The 17,947-nt window shown below is 39.7% G+C and overlaps 1 protein-coding gene and 1 long non-coding RNA gene across 3 annotated transcripts in view; one reads left to right on the top strand and one right to left on the bottom strand.

Moving 5' to 3' along the window:
- Positions 1-17,494, bottom strand: part of LOC311603832 — a 54,300-nt gene extending 36,806 nt beyond the window's left edge. The window contains exon 1 of the long non-coding RNA XR_014781284.1: positions 17,449-17,494. This is a non-coding gene — a long non-coding RNA (uncharacterized lncRNA). The remainder of the gene's footprint in view (positions 1-17,448) is intronic.
- Positions 17,495-17,525: 31 nt separating this feature from the next.
- The window catches only part of LDAH (lipid droplet associated hydrolase), an 83,966-nt gene continuing 83,544 nt past the window's right edge, over positions 17,526-17,947 (top strand). The window contains exon 1 of one of the 2 annotated variants that reach the window (XM_084793039.1): positions 17,526-17,602. Coding sequence is in view for 1 of the 2 variants with exons in the window: in XM_084793035.1 (XP_084649161.1) it covers positions 17,737-17,791 (55 nt within the window). In the remaining variant the exon portion in view is untranslated. The other variant, XM_084793035.1, reaches the window with a different exon arrangement.

Genomic DNA, 17,947 nt, shown 5'->3' with positions numbered 1-17,947 from the left:
CATAAACCAACATGTTAAGCCTTTTCTGAGAAAGATCATATCAGGATCCATAGTTACAATGAAAGCCAAACGGAACTACAAAGTGATCTTCAGAATTAGAAAGACTTACCCATTCTGTCATAGGCAGAATTTGGCTGTGATGGACATCTGTCCAGAAATTTTTTTCTATTATAGAAAAGATGTTCCCCCTAATTGTCTTCTTCAAAAAGAAGAAAGCAATTAATCAGTTATAGTTAAGTCTTGTAAACTTTACCTACCAGGCAAGTTGCTGTGCTTTCTCTGGGGCACAGTTAAGTAGAGGATTAAGAGGCATCAAGAATGTTAGACTAATTAAGGTCATTCCTCACAGAAACACTGAAAGTGGAAAATACATTCCAGCTTTGTTAAAGTTGTTTCATTTGAAATTCAGTAGGTTTAGTGCCAGGTGTAGTGGTGCACACCTTTAATCCCAGCACTCAGGCGGCAGAGGCGGGCGGATTGCTGTGAGGTCAGCCTGGTCTACAAAGCAAGTCCAGGGCAGCTAAGGCTACATAGACTCTGTCTCAAAAAAATTCAGGAGGTTTAATCATTACCCTGTGATGTGTGTCCCTCAAGACATAGAACCATTAGGAGAATCATGCCCCTACCTCATAGGAGGATATTATATCAGCAATTGATGCGTGGTTATCTTTCCGGGACCGCTGATGTGTAAAATGAATATTTCCCCCCAAAAGGATGAGATGCTGACTAGTGTATTATTTAATAAATGCAAGGCTGAAATCTTATTCCTCACTGCTATAGTTTAGAAATGGTTTGTACCCCAAATCTTGGTCTTCAGTTTGATGAAGGTGAGATAGAAGCTTTAAAAGGTGAAACCTAGTTCAAAGTAATTAGGCCTTGAGAAAGAATTAATATAGTTCTTACATGACTCTGATTAGCTCTCAGCAGATCATCTCCTTATACATTGAGCTGTTTCTCTGTCATTTTTAATGGCCTAAATAGATAAAGCTTCCAGATCCAAAACTTGAAGAAGGTCCTTAGTGTCTAGTATGTGTTATAGGAAGAGAGAGGTAGGCTTGTGTGTCCTACTCTTGTTTTAAAAATTGTCTTTGTTGTGTTATATAAAACAGGTCATCAGAGAGTCTGCAAACTCTATGACTATAGTAATTACAACATTAAAGGATCCTAATAGTAAAGTGTAGTGTTCCCCTAAAAGCTCCATATTGGAGCTAGAATGATACGGTAAGTCAAGCTCATGTCTGAGAAATTGAATATGCTGTGGATAACACAAAATGTTAAATGGTACTTGCTAATTTATGGTGTCCTTTTATAAGTCTTTATCTGTTAGAGGTCCATCCTGAAGCACTTAAGGCTAAAATATTATGAAATTTTAAATTCTTTGTAAATGTTAAGGCAAACAAACAAGAAACTATTATATGAACAGACAGCGTGGGTGCTACACTGTAGATTAGTTTTAATAGCTGCAAGAGCCCAGAAACTTCCAATGACCTAAAAACCTTAGGACAGTGAGATTTGAGTACCATAAGAAGTGTACAGATTTTCTGGGTTATCAAGGAAGGGAACACTCTTTTTTAAAAACTTTTTATTGTTTCTTTGTGAATTTTACATCACGCACAGCAATCACACCCATCTCCCCACCCCTTTATATCCACCCACCACCCTTGCAACATCCCCCCAAAATAAATTTTTTAAAAAAAATAATAAAAATTTAAAAGTCTTGCTGTGAAAGCTGCAATGTGTCATGGTGCGTTGCATAGTATACCCTTTTGTCCAAAAATCTTTATTTGCAAATATTCATTGCAATGAATCATTGGTATGGTTCAAGGCCTCTGGCTTCTGCTATACTATCAGTAGTGGGTCCTCACTGGGACTCCTCTCAGATATCCTGTTGTTGCCCCTGTCATGGAGACTCTGTAGCTTTAGATCTATAGGGCTAGCCTGTAGTGAGAATTTTGGTTTCTTTAAAAGCCCAGTTATGTAATATGAATATGTTTTTGTTTTAATCCCAGGTGCGGGTTATGAGGCTACTTCAAATTATCCACAGCTGCTAAACACGATTGCCTCGTGCTCTAGGAGGAGAGTAATTTTTTTTCAGCTGCAGATAGTTTACGTTTGGAATGCTGAGGACTTTTGAGAGGGTAAAAATGGGAGAGCCCCAAGAGGGCCTGTAGCTGCTGCTGCTGCTTCCGACTCCTACTGATTCCTGCTGCTACGTTTGTTATTGCTAGATTGCAGGTTGGAGATATTATGACAGCAAAGAATGGACCTGCCCCAGGGAATGCAACACCCCTACTCAGCAGGAAGTAATCTAAAGAGGTCTACACCCCCTTGCCCCTCTAACCTTCTTTATCTCCTACCTAGTTGGGGGGTTGGAAGGGATTAGGGTGGAATAAGGGTTGGAAGGATGGTAGATATAATAACTCAATAAAGCAGTTCAAAAAACATCACACTAGGGCTGGAGAGATGGCTCTCCAGCCCTAGTGTGCTCTTCCAGAGGTCCAGAGTTCGATTCCCAGAAACCACATGGTGGCTCACAACCATCTATAATAAGATCTGATGCCTTCTTCTGATGTACAGCCATATAGGCAGGCAGAATATTGTAATAAATAAATAAATAAATAAATAAATAAATAAATAAATAAATCTTTTTTAAAACCTCACACCTACACTAGCCCCTTCACACATTCCAGAAGTTCACTAAAGGGGTAGGTGCTGAGGTGGGCCAATTCAAAATCCTGGATCTGGGCCTAGGATGGTAGCCGCATTGGTCAGCCTGCCAACTTTCCAGCACTTCCCTGACCTTTCTCCCAAATGCTAGAGCTGGCAATGCTCAAACAAACATCATAAACAAAATGTGATGGCGATGATTGTGATGATGGTTAAGAAAAAGCTGAATGTACTAGAATTGCAAGTATTTGCCACCATTCCTAGCAAAAGACTTTAGTTTTTTTTTTTTTTTTTTTTTTTATTAATTTATTCTTGTTACATCTCAATGGTTATCCCGTCCCTTGTATCCTCCCATTCTTCCCTCCCTCCCATTTTCCCCTTATTCCCCTCCCCTATGACAGTTCCTGAGGGGGATTACCTCCCCCTCTATATGATCATAGGGTATCAAGTCTCTTCTTGGTAACCTGCTGTCCTTCCTCTGAGTGCCATCAGGTCTCCCCATCCAGGGGACATGGTCAGAGGTGTGGCACCAGAGTGTGTGAGAACGTAATATCCCACTCTCCACTTTACTGTGGAGAGTGTTCTGTCCATTGTCTAGATCTGGGTAGGGGTTTAAGGTTTACCGCCTGTATTGTCCTTGTCTGGTGCCTAGTTTGAGTGGGACCCCTGTGCCCAAATCTGCCTATCATAATGTTCTACTTGTAGGCTCCTAGGACCCTCTGGGTCCTTCTACTTTGCCTTTCTCTCATGAATCTCACATCTAGAGTCCCACTAGAATGTCCTCTCCTCTGTCTCTGTTTCCTGGTAAGTGAAGGCTTTCGTGGGACATGCCCGTTGGGCTAATATGCAGATATAAGTGAGTATATACCATTTGAGTCTTTCTGCTTCTGAGTTAACTCACTCATTATGATCATTTCTAGCTCAATCCATTTATCCACAAATTTTGGGAATTCCTTGTTTTTAATAGCTGAATAGTATTCCATAGTGTATATGTACCACAGTTTCTTTATCCATTCTTCTACTGAGGGACACTTAGGCTGTTTCCATGTTCTGGCTATTATGAATAGGGCTGCTATGAACATGGTTGAGCAAATTTTCTTGCTGTGTGCTGGAGCATCTTCTGGGTATATTCCAAGGAGTGGAATAGCTGGGTCCTGAGGAAGCCCTATTCCCATTTTTCTGAGATAGCACCAGATAGATTTCCAATGTCTATGTGTAAAAAAATGCACCTGGACCCCTATCTGTCACCTTGTACAAAACTCAAATCTAAGTGGATTAAAGACCTCAACATAAAACCAGAGACACTAAATCACTTAGAAGAAAAAGTGGGGAAGAGCCTGGAACATATTGGCACAGGAGACAACTTCCTGAACAGAACACCAACAGCCCAGGCATTAATGTCAACAATTAATAAATGGGACCTCATGAGGCTGAAAAGCTTCTGTAAGGCAGATGACACCGTAAAGAGTACAAAGCGACAGTCTACAGACTGGGAAAAGATCTTCACTAACCCCACATCTGACAAAGGTCTAATATCCAAAATATATAAAGAACTCAAGAAATTAAATACCACCAAACCAAATAACCCAATCGAGAAATGGGGCATGGAACTAAACAGAGAATTCTCAACAGAGGAATATCAAATGGCTGAGAAACACTTAAAGAAATGCTCAACCTCCTTAATCATCAGGGAAATGCAAATCAAAACAACGCTGAGATTCCATCTTACACCCATCAGAATGGCTAAGATCAAAAATTCAAGCGACACCACATGCTGGCGAGGATGTGGGGAGAGAGGAACACTCCTTCATTGCTGGTGGGAAGACTTTAGTTTTTATCATAGAGTTGACAACAGCAGAGTCATAGGACCATGCCTTTTCAAATCATTTAAAAAAAAAAACCACCTTGACCATAATTTAACTTTCAGCCAACTTTACACAAACATTATCTTTTAAGGCAAGACTCCAGACCTGTCTTCAAGACCTCCATATCTAACCCAGAGTTTTCCGAACTTCCTTAAGGGCATACTGTTTAACCAGTTCATTGTGTCACTGGCAACATCAGCATAGTTTCACACAGCAGAATAATTTCATCTCTTTGAATGGAAGAAGGTATCCCAAAGTAGGCCTATCACGTGGCTTAGAATATAATAGAACTTATGCTAACCACATAAGACATAATCCAAACACGGAATATCAGGTGTGGACTGACAAAAAGTTAACACGTCCTCCTGATCGATTTCAACACACTTTCAGATTGATATCTCAGTTTCAACATTTAAAAGGAAAACTTAAAAAGGAAGTGAAGAAAGAAAGAAAAGAAAGGGATGGGGGAAAGGAAGAGGAGGGGAGGGCACAATGCATGTTTTACTAATCTTCCTGGAATATTATGAAAAATGAATGACTCCAGAACCAAAAGTTGGGAAACCCTAAAAATATTAGAAGTCACCATTTATTTTCAAACTTGGTTTCACTTTGTTAATTTCAGTTAAGAGTTCCACAGATAACCATAATTGAAATGGCTCTTTGAATGGACTTGAACTTTGTACTAATAGCATGACTATAGTTTTTTTTCTTTTAATTTTAAAAGTTAATCTGAGTAAAGGCAAGCAAACATGAGACGTTTAAAGGTTTCCAAAGCTGAGACGGCACAGGTGTAGTAGAGAAACCATAACAGTATACAGAGAGTAACAAGCACTCAGAAGCATGGCATCTATCCAGCTGGTATCATCCACTTATTTTAAAACAGAACTGGTCTGGGCATCTGTTTGGTTCATCTATTAGTCTGTTGTGACTGCTGAAACACATGCCGTCCCTTAAAACAACATCTGTTCTAGAGATCAGAATCTCAAAGTTTACTTCAGTGAGTTGAAATTAAGGTGTTGGCTGGGCTATATTTCCTCTGAAGATTTGAATTTTCTTCTTTTCCGCCAGTAATTCCTGCATTCCTTGCTTTGTGGTTTCCGTCTTCCATGTTCATGGCAACAGTGCAAAGTCTCCCACTGTATCATTGCTTCCACCATCCCTGACTCCCATTCATTGCTTCCAATGTCACTGTGTTTTCTGTGACTCTGACCCTCTTCCTCCCTCTCTGATCCTTGGATTTCCTTAGTCCCATCTGAACAACCCAGGATAATTTTATCCATATCACAATCTTCAGCACATTTCCAATGTCCCTTCAACTGTAAAATGTAGCATGGCGCAGTTCCCAAGGTTAGGACATTAGCTTCTCCAAAGAGCCACCACTTGTCTCCCACACTTGGATGGACGAACTACATGCAAAGGTATTTGGATCTATGAAAAACCTGCTCTTTATTTTACTGAAGAATATGAAGTCTCCATTAAAAAATTAAAAGGAATGATTTGTAAAACCCCTGAAGTACTGTTAGTAGCTCACAAAAACCTTACTGAATGGTGCAATGAGCTTCTGAGGACCTCAATAAAATGGGAACACACTGTACTGTAAAGTGGTATCCATCTGTAGCTAATTCTGACCTGTTTGTTTTGAATTTATAGAGATATTTCAACTACAATGTCCATGTTTTTCTTATCCTCTCTCTAGCCTGTCCTGCCACTAAAAGCTTCTTTATAGTGTGAACTCACTGAAAAGGACTAATGCACACAGCATGGATTAAGACAAAACACATGGCATTATAGTGATGGTATATGTGATGAATTACATTGAAAGTCTTTAAAACACTATTTTTACTATCTCCTTAAAATGTGCTCACGTGTACATACATATGTTAGTATATGTGTAATTTTTATGGCCGAGCCATCTAAATGTTGCTGTTTGTCAAATTTTTGTTCAGTTCTTTTAAATGTCTGTGTAAAGACAATGCCATAAGAATAGCTTTTTCATAATAATTTCCAAGTTTTATAGGTGAAGGTTGTTGCCTTCAGGACTATCTCCCTGACTGGATTCTATACTATTAACTATCACATAGAACTCTCTGTCTCTCTGCCTCTCTCTCTCTCTGTCTCTCTCTGTCTCTCTGTCTTTGTCTCTGTCTCTGTGTCTCTGTCTCTGTCTCTGTCTCTGTCTCTGTCTCTGTCTCTCTCTCTCTCTCTCTCTCTCTCTCTCCCTTCCTCTCTCTCTGTGTCTCTGTCTCTGTCTCTGTCTCTGTCTCTCTCTCTCTCTCTCTCTCTCTCTCTCTCTCTCTCTCTCTCTCCCCCCCCCCTTCCTCTCTCTCTGTGTATGTATATAATAGATTTATATATAATGCATATGTATTTTTAAGTAAGTTTATAAGTATGTTTCCCTATGGCTTTTTCAAACATCCTTAGTGTGTTTGGTATATTTCCTTCCTCTCCTTCTGAATGACCCTCCTTCCTCTCTACCCAGTCTCCACCCACCCCCTTATTTTCTCCTCCCATAACAATGGCTGGCCCAGCAATATATACCTGTGTTAGTTACGGTTTCACTGCTGTGAAGAGACACCATGGCCACAGCAACTTTTATAAAGGAAAACATGTAATTGGAGCTGGCTTATAGTTCTGAGGTTTAGCCTATTATGAACATGGCGGGAAGCATGTGGTATGCAGGTAAATAGGGTGCTGGAGAAGGAGCCAGGAACTCTGTATCTATATCAGCAGGCAGCAGGAAGTGAACTATGAGATGCCAAGCCTGGTTTGAGCTTCTAAGACTTCAAAGCCTTCCCCCTAGTGATGTACTTCCTCCAACAAAGCCCCACCTACTCCAATAAGGTCACACCTCCTGATAATGCCACTTCCTATGTGCCTATGAAGGTCTTCTTTTTTTCCATTTGTAAAATATGTTTCTTTTTTAACATATACATTTATACTATTACACTCAAATAAAATAAGCTACATACAGCAGAAAGACCCACAATATAATCAGAACATTATATAAATGTTACATTCCTAGGGATTTGGCTATATGTACTTGGCAAACTTGAAGTAAATATCTTCCCTATCTTATTGAGTCTAAAATTCTGAATGAAAATCAATATCAATCATATCTCATCTCTATTAACTTAAAACATCTATCTAGGTCTAAAAACATCTTAACCACTAACCAACTAATGTTAATTGTAAGATTAAACTATCTGGTCTTCAACCCCATCAGAGACTTGAGAAGGAATAAGACTTAATTACCTGAGTGAACCAGAAATGCAGGTTAGCAGTTTCCACTACCCCATTCTACTTACTAGCCCCAAATAGGCTTGCAGCCATATCATAATTTAAAATGCATTTACCAAAAGTCCTCATAGTCCATCAGAGTCTCAAAATTGTTTAAAAGCCCAAAGTTCAACATCTCTTATGAGATTCATGCAATCTTCTAACTGTAATCCCCTTTAATCAAAATGAAAAGGCAGATCACATACTTCCAACATAGAATGGCACAGGATACACACTATTGTTACAAAAGGGAGAAAAAGGAGCACAATGAGGAAACATTGAACCAAAACAAGGCAGAAAGCCAGCTAGACAAATTCCAAACTCCACATCTCTATGTCTGATATCAAGTACTCTTCAGATCTTCAACTCCTTTTAGCTTTGCTGACTGCAACACCTCTCTCTCTCTCTCTCTCTCTCTCTCTCTCTATCTATCTATCTATCTATCTATCTATCTATCTATCTATCTCCTCTCTCTCTCTCTCTCTCTCTCTGTGTGTGTGTGTGTGTGTGTGTGTGTGTGTCTGTCTGTCTGTCTGTCTGTCTGTCTGTCTGTCTGTCTGTCACTAGTTCCACTCGCTGTTAGCAGCTCTCTTCTCCTATCCCATGACTCTGGTATCTCCAACATCTTGGGGTCTCCAAGGCAATCCAGGCTTCACCTTCACAGCTTCACACCGTGGCCTCTCTAGTCCTCCATGCAGGGGCATCCCTGACACATGCCCAGCCTCAGCAGCTCTCCTTAGTCTCAGAGGGAGATTCCATAACTTTCTTCTTTCCTTGACTCTAAAGCCAGAGCCACATGGCCAAAGCTGCCAAGTTCTGCTTCTTGCTGGGTCTGGAATATGGCCACCTAATTCAAAAAACATCTTCACAAGCTTTCTGTTTTCAATGGTGTCCTTCACTGGCTAAGTTTGGCTGGCCTTGAACTTAAATATACGTTAGCGTCTGCCTCCAGAGTGCTGGGACTAAAGATATGTGCCACCACACCTGTCCCTAAAATGCTAATTCATTTTTATGTTGGAAGTTGTTTGTCTCCTTGAACAGGTCAGTTCCACTTCATTCAACTGTACATTTTGTACTTTTCCTTGCTCAACTTCCTCAACATCATTCCAGATCTTCATAAGACTCAACACTAACTACCACACAACATAGAAGGCTGTTTTAAAATGCCTTCTGCAAAAGCTGTTAATCCATAAATCAATTTAGCCTCAGGCAGATTTTTTTAACAAGGGCAGAAAACAACCACATTCTTTGCCAAAATATCACAAGAATGGTCTCTAGACAACATACTAATATTCTCCTCAGAAACATCTTGAGCCAGGCCACCCCAGTTCAAATCACCCTCAGCCTGTTGTCTTCCATGCTCCTAATGATATAACTCATTAAGTTGTACTTATAACATTCCACTGTTTTCCTAACTCGAAGTCCAAAGACCACATTCTCCCAAATAAAAACATGGTCTTGAAAGGAGAATTTTTTACTCCATTTTTACCTTGGTCTCCATTATAGGAACAGGCTGGACCTCGGCATGACCCTGAGAAGTATTCAGTTCCGGAACAGACCATAAAAATCTCCCACCAGAAAGGCAGCCCAGAGATAATCACAGGAGAAATCTTATCTCAGAATTGGCCATCTGTGCTTGACATCCTTATATGGTTTAGGTATCTCCTTTTGTGGTTAAATGTTCATGACACAAGAATGCAGTCTGCTGGCCACCTGGACACCAACCTATCAAAAACTGACCCATGTAACAACTGCCTTGCTTCCTACTGATAAGGTTTTACATTACCTAATTCTTTCTGTAATTCCTATCTTTACCCATAAAAAGGCCTGTGAGCCAAATCCAGGGTCACTACTTTGTAAAGTGGTTGACCCCTGCATGCAGGATTTTTGCTAATTGCATAATCTCCATGAAGTGATTTTAGACTTAACAGTCTAGCCTACCACAGAAATACCCCATTTCTGGTACAAATCTCTTAGTTAGGGTTATATTGTTGTGAAGAGACATTATAACCGCACCAATGTGGTTGGGGCTGGCTTACAGTTCAGAGGTTTAGTCCATTATCAGCATGGCGGAATTATGTTACATACAGGCAGACATAGCACTGGAAACATAGCTGAGAGTTCTATATCTGCATCAGCAAGCAACAGAAAGTGAACTGTGAGTCACTATGCCTGGTTTGAGCTTCAGAAACCTCAAAACTCACCCACTTCTGACACACTTCCTACAACAAAGCCCCAACTACTCCAAGGCCATGCCTCCTAATAGTACCACTCCCTGTGAGCCTATGGGGGTCCATTTTCTTTCAAACCACAATCCACAATGGTTCAATAGTAGCACTATTATCTTGGGAGTAACCACCCACTGTCTAATTGGGCTTAAGGCTTGCTCAATAGGAGGAAACTGAGGCCTGTTATTGTAAGTCTAGTAAGTTCTCCTTGGTGAAAAGACCCTACAGAGGAAGCTTCTACCTCTATATTTCTAAACCAATATAATTTCTAAATGTATTATAAATATGTATCCTTAAACACACAGATTAGTGTGGCTCTCACACCTCAGAAGCTCAGGGAACATTATATAAGAGGATGTGGAAATATTGTACAATACAAAGGACAATATACTTGCTGCTAGGTACTGTTTCCTAGACAAGACAGAAAGGCCACATTCAAAAAATCTCAACAATATGGTTGTCTAAACAAGCCCTTCATAATTATAATATCATTAAATATATCAAAATGAATAAGGGAAATTTCACAAGGGCTCTGGTAGATAGAATTGCAGATAACCAATGACTAGTGAGGGAAAGAAAACAAGTGTTCTTCAGGGATGAGCCCCTGATAGGCTATCTAATAGCAAGTGATCAGCCTTAAAAATGTGTACATAGATCAACCATCCTATTGCTGTGCCAGTACCATGCTGTTTTAATTATTGTTGCTCTATAGTACAGCTTGAGATCAGGTATGGAGATTCCTCTGGAGGATCTTTTATTGTACATGATTGTTTTAGCTAATCTGGGTTTTTTGTTTTTCCATATGAAGTTGAGAATTGATCTTCTGATGCCTTTTTAAAAATGTGTAGGTATTTTGATGGGGATTGCCTTGAATCTGTAAATTGCTCTTGGTAAGATGGACATTTTTACTATGTTCCACTTTCTGATTTCTGATGTCATCTTCAATCTCTTTCTTCAGAGATTTTAAGTTGTTTTCAAAGAAGTCTTCCACTTGCTTGATTGGAGTTACTCCTAGATATTTTATATTGCTTTGTGGCTATCGTGAAGGGTGCAGTTCCCCTAATTACTTCCTCTGCACGATTGTCATTTGTAAATAGTAAGGCAACTAATTTTTTTTTAGTTAATTTTGTATCCAGCCATTTTGCTGAAGGTGTTTATCAGATGTAGGGGTTCCTGGTGGAAATCTAGGGGTCACTTACATACACTATCATATCATCTGCGAATAAGGATAATTTGACTTCCTCCTTTCCCATTTGGATCCACTTGAACTCCTTTGGTTGTCTTATTGCTCTAGCTAGAACATTGAAGACCCAGAAACAAATCCACACATATATGGACACTTAATTTTTTACAAACAACCTAAATCTATTCAATGGAAAAAGGATATCATCTTCAACAAATGGTGTTGGTCTAACTGGATGTCTACATGTAGGAAAAATGCAAGTAGACCCATATTTATCATCATGCATAAAACTCAAGTCCAAGTGGATTAAAGACCTCAACATAAAACTAGAGACATTAAACCCATTGTAAGAAAAAGTGGGAAGAGCCTGGAACTCATTGACACAGGAGACAACTTCCTGAAGAGAACACCAACAGCCCAGGCCTTAAAGTCAACAATTAATAAATGGGAGCTCATGAGGCTGAGAAGCTTCTGTAAGGCAGAAGACACCATCAATAAAACAAAGTGACAACCTACAGACTGGGAAAAAACCTTCACCAACTCTACATCTGACAAAGGTCTAATATCCAAAATATATAAAGTACTCAATAAATTAAACAGCACCAAACAAAATAACCCAATTAAGAAATGGGGCTCAGAATTAAACAGAATTCTTAACAGAGGAACATCAAATGTCTGAGAAACACTTAAAGAAATGTTCAACATTCTTAGTCATCAGAGAAATACAAATCAAAATGACTCTGAGATTGCATCTTATACCCAACAGAATGGCTAAGATCAAAAACTCAAGTGACAGCACATGATAGCGAGGATGGGGAGATAGAGGAACACTTCTTCATAGCTGGTGGGAGTTAAAACTTGTACAACCACTTTGGAAATCTATCTGGTGTTTTCTCAGAAAACTTGGAATAGGGCTACCTCAAGACCTAGCTTCCACTCCTTAGAATATACCCAGAAGATGCTCCAGTACACAAAAAAGACATATGCTCAACCATCTTCAGAGCAGCCTTACTCGTAATAGTCAGAACCTGGAAACAACCTAGATGTCCCTCAGTCAAGGAATGGATTTTAAAAAACTGTGGTACATTTACACTATGGAATGCTACTCAGCTATCAAAAACAAGGAAATCCCAAAATTTGCGGGCAAATGGAGGCAACTAGAAATGATCATTCTGAGTGAGTTAACCCAGACCCAGAAAGACATACATGGTATACACTCACTTATAATTGGACACTAGCCCAAAAGGGATGTCCAATGAAAGTCTTCATTTACCAGGAGATTGGGATAGATGTGAGGACTTCCTGTTGAGACTCTATGTGAGAAAAGTATGAGAGAATGGGAGAATAGAAGGATCCAGAGGGTCCTAGAAACCTACAAGAACATAATGAGGGGCAGATCTGGACTCAGGGAGGTCTGTTCAAACTACTGCACCAACCAATGTTTACATGCAGTAAACATTGAAGCCCTATTCAGATCTAACCTATGGACATCATATTCTCCACAGTTGTGTGGAGAGTGGAGACTGACTCTGACAGGAATACTGGTGCCATAATTGACCACTTCCCCTTGGTGGGGAGGCCTGGTGGCACTCAGAGAAAGGATAAGCAGGCTACCAGGATGAGACTTGATAGGCTGTGACCACATGGTGGGGTTGGAGGTCCCCTTCTATCACAGACCTAGGGGAAGGGAATAGGGTGAAAGAGTGAGTGAGGGAGGAACAAGAGGATACAAGTGAGGGGATAACAACTGAGATGTAATCTGAATAAATTAATTAAATAAAAAAGTGTACATAGGTGAAACACTAAGTGAGCTCAGTAGGATTTTTGTGTGTTGAGAAAGATAGAGACAGGTAGAAATAATTGCAGAAGAAGTCATAATCTTGAGAAGGACAAGGGAGATGATGAAGGAAGAGAGAGGAGGTGGAATGATGTAAACACAAAGCATTCAGGTGTGAAGTTCTCAGGAAAATAAAAAGACTAAATTAAGAAAAGAAAACAAGGTTTATACGTTATGAAAAGTTTTAAAAAGTTAAATAATCCAGAATTTCTATAAGACACTTTAACTTAATTTTTTATTTTATTGACCCTTAGTAAGTAGGATCTAAAATGATCTATTTTTCAAAGAATGTGTATTTTAAATCTTTTTATTGAAAATAAAGAAATGTAATGCAATATATTCTGATCATGGTTCTCCTCTTCTACCTCCTCCTAGATCCTCCCCACCTCCAACTCCATGCTTCTTTCTCTCTCTCTACTAAAACATTTTTGAAACTTACATTTACTTTCTCTTACACTATCATTATGTATTAATTTATTCAGTTTTCTTATTGTGTGTCTATAACAGCCAGAACTTTATCTTTGGATGCCCTGTAGCCATAGCCTTGAGGAGTGCTCAGACTGTTAAGAAATAGTTAATAAAATATGAAAGAACACTAGGATTCTAGTCTTTTATGTAAAAGGTAAAAGCATATCACTAAAATCAGTATACAATGCCCTAATTTTATGGCCAGCCATGCTTCTAGTAGAGTCCTTTATGGAATGTTTGCACCACTCAGCTATGATCCTTCACTTACACTGGCAGAGGAACAACATGGCCATTAGCACTTGTCACTGTGAGTGGACAATTATTGGACATCAGACCAAAGGTAAGCCAATTGTAAATTCTTCCCCTAGGTATTTGGAATTAAAATCAAAGAGAAAGAAAAGCTCGGTGTGTCCATCCCTCTACAACAACCTAAGAAGGGAACACTGTATTCCAGTAACTAACAAGAATATTAGAAAGAAACAACAAAAGTTCTTCTTTTTCACAATATGTGCCCTTCACAGAAATGTAGGTACCAACAACTACTCAAGGACACTGGCTGTTGACAGACACCATCTTGAATGTTGCCATCATCTTGCCAAATATGAAGTTTCAGAGAACCTCACACAAGTAATAAAGTGTTCAGTCCAAAAGTCATTTTTTTATCTTTCTTATAACTCCTTTGCCACAAATTATTCACTCCTATCCTTTCTCCATCAATCTGCCTTTGGACAAAGAATGATAAAAATAGATATCCAAAGTTATTTAAAGTCAAGATATGAAATAATTGTTTCAGCTCCAATCTGATTTTCAGGTCCTATTTTTATTTTATATTGGTGTATATCTGTATCTGACCAATGGAGTTTCAAGCAAACAGTCATAGGTGGACTACACTAACTTTATCATTCTTATTTGTCTTTCTTTCTTTTTTTGTAATTTTTTCCTTTATTAATTTATTCTTGTTACATCTCAATGGTTATCCCATCCCTTGTATCCTCCCATTCTTCCCTCCCTCCTCTTTTCCCCTTATTCCCCTCCCCTATGACTGTTCCTGAGGGGGATTACCTCCCCCTGTATATGCTCATAGGGTATCAAGTCTCTCTTATTTGTCTTTCAAGTGAATATATTTTATTGCCTGATTGCCTCTCAAGCTTGGAGCTCATGAGCGAGTTCTGGGTTGCCAGTGTGGACTTGAGCTTTATCTGCTTATAAATAACATTTTTAAAATATGGAACTGAACACAATCACCTGTTGCCTTAGTTAGAATTCCTATTGCAGCAACAAAACACCATGACCAAAAAAAAGCAAGTTGGGGAGGAAAGGGCTTACTCAGCTCCACATTGCTGTTCATCACCTAAGGAAGTCACACAAACAGGGCAGGAACTTGGAGGCAGGAACTGATGCAAAGTCCATAGAGAGGTGCTTCTTACTGGCTTGCTTCTCATGGCTTGCTCAGTATGCTTTCTCATAGAACCCAAGACCACCAGGCCAGGGATGGTACCTCCTACCATGGGCTGGGCCCTTCCCTATTGATCACTAATTGAGAGAATACCTTACACCTGTACGCCATGGAGGTATTTCTTGAACAGAGCGCTCTCTCTCTCTCTCTCTCTCTCTCTCTCTCTCTCTCTCTCTCTCTCTCTCTCCTTTTGAAACATCTGTTGTAAGACATATGTTACAAAACATTTATCCAAGTTTTCATGTACTTACTACTATAAATGAAGATTATGACCTTACCCCTAGATATTTTCTCTACTGTTAGAAAGAGAAGTCACTGAAGCATGGCCTAATACTCACTCAAAGCAACAAAATAATGAGAGCTTGTCTAAAATGCAAATTCTATGCTGTATCCAAAACCTACTAAATTATTATTTGTCTTAACAAACCAAGTGAAGTAATTCTTATTTACACTAAAATTTAAGATGTTCTAATACAGATAATGCAAAGGGCTGGGGAGTTTCAATTCAAAATTCTCCAGACCTTCAAATAAGTTAGTAATGCACATGGATTTTAATATACTTGAAGAATGTAAAAGGATGATTTACAGGGAAATCCCATTTTAATGGAAGCTGGAAACTGATGTAAAAAAAAATTTTAAAGGACATACATAAAAGAAAGACGTCTTTTATGTCAGTCACTTTTCATCATGGTATCAAAATGCCCCAATAAATTTAAAAGACAAAATAATTTGGGTGTACATGTATTTAATCCTAGTATTTGAGACGTAGAGGCAGGTGGACATCTGTGAGTTCAAGGACAGCGTAGTCTGCGTTAGGGAACAGCTTATGTAGAGAGATCCTTCCTCAGAACAAACAAAATCAACAAACAAACGTATTTTGGCTTACAGATCGAGAAATTTCAGTCCACTGCTTTTGCCTGTGGTGAGAAATGCTTGTGGTGGGGAGAATGTGGTAGTGCCAAGCTGTCCAGGAAGCACACAGAGATTAAAAAAAAAAAAAAAAAAAAAAAAAGAAGATATATCTTTTGTTTGTTTTGTTTTGTTTTTTGAGACAAGGTTTCTCTGTGTAAATAGCCCTGACTGTCCTGGAACTCTCTTTGTAGACCAGTCTGTCCTCGAACTCAGAGATCTGCCTGCCTCTGAGTGCTGGGATTAAAGGCGTGCCCCACCATGTCCAGTTTAGAATGGCACATTCCTTCAATGATCTGCTTCCCTGATTCAGTCCTCAGTTTCTAACAGCCAGTTCAGACATGACATTCTCAATGGTCAAGCCACCTCTCCACCTCTGTAGACTGCTACATGGTAAACAAGTGTCCAACACATGACCCTATGGGGAGAGAGAAGTATTTTATTTCCAAATCTCAGTATTTAATAGCTCCAGATTACAGCTTACCTGACACATGTCAAATATGTCTGAAGACTTCAGAGAGCACTCAACTACTTATATAAGCCACAACAGTTATATTGTCATGTAGCAAAGGGAACATCTGTGCAAAAATGACAACTTAGTAAGAGCATGTATATTCCAAAAGTAGACTGTCCAGAGAAGACACGAAGAACAATTCAGAAGTCGCTGCAAGTAACCTGAGCCTACCTCTCCCAAATGGCTTTGGGCAAGTTACTTGGCTTCTCCACATCTCATTTTACACTGCATGTGAATAGAAATAATCCTGGGCCATCTGTTAAGTCTGGAAAGACTGAACCTTCAGTTATTTCTGGCACAGGTTCAGTGAAATCAGAAACATAAATCACCTGAGATGATACATTACAGGTGCATATCCAAGAACTGAAAGAAATCCTGCATCAGTGCATTCTGTCATGTAGCCTATGAAGAAAGGATGGAAGAGATACCCAGAGAGATTTGAAGCCAGGAGGAAAAGAGACTTGTAGCACAGCTTCCAGTTGTTTTTAAGATTCCATTTCCGTTTTTCATTGAGTTCTGCATGTATCCTGACCTTGGAGAGGTAGGTGAATAGTCCTGAGTGGCACCATCTATAGTTTAATAGCATTAGTGGTGAGAAATTTACAGACATAAACTGTGATGGGGCACCACCTTGCATATATCATACACTGTCGCTCTAATATAAGCATTTAAAAAATATTTTTATGTCATCTCTCTCCAATGATCGCTTGTTAATACTGACCACACCAATTGCTGTGATGAATTAAAAATTAGTTCATGGTAAACTCTTAGCAGAGTGGTTGGCTTTTTCTATATTCATTAACTGTTATACTTACTGGAGATGGAAAGTAGAACTGATAAAGAAGGGTAATGAAAATATTTAGCAATTTACACTGCACAGCTAGCTGGATGGTGGTACTGAGGTACTGAAGAAAAGAGCAGTTTTTTTTTCTGTGTGTGGGTAATAATTACTATGATTTTTCTCAGATGAAATACGGGAAACTATGTGCTCCCACGATCTGCCGGCTATGAACCACCTACCCACCAAGCTGCCACCAAAACTCACACTCGAGATCCTCTCACGCAAAGCTTTCTAAGGGTTTCAACTTCCGGGACCGGCGCGGCGCGGTGTTGTGACGTAACGACAGGCGGGACTTCCTGTCCCGCTGAACTTTTACTAGGACTCCCGCGGACGATTTGGCAAACCTTGCCGGGCACAGGTGAGGTGATGCTGCCAGCACTGTGAATGGTGTTGTCTGAGGAAGGGCAGGGGAGCTGAGAATTACCAGTGTCAGGATAATTGAGCTGTCGGCACGGCGATACACAATCGCTGAGCTGTGCCGTGCGGACCACGATGGTACTATCGCACCCCACCTGTGGCAGGGTCACCAGCGGTCCCCTGGCAAACGGTGAGCCTGTGAGGCCAACCTGCTAGAAATGAGTCAAAGTCCACGCTGGGGCTGCTCAGGCATCTGAGGTCCACACTGTCCCTCGTGGTTTCTCCTGCCGGCACTAAAATTACCTTTACCCTTACAGATAATGTACTGTTTTTCTCTAACAGCTTT

This window comes from Acomys minous (assembly GCF_964271855.1).
Source record: "Acomys minous genome assembly, chromosome: 8".
In the NCBI taxonomy this organism is placed as follows: domain Eukaryota; kingdom Metazoa; phylum Chordata; class Mammalia; order Rodentia; family Muridae; genus Acomys; species Acomys minous.
This window is presented reverse-complemented; position numbering and strand designations above follow the sequence as displayed.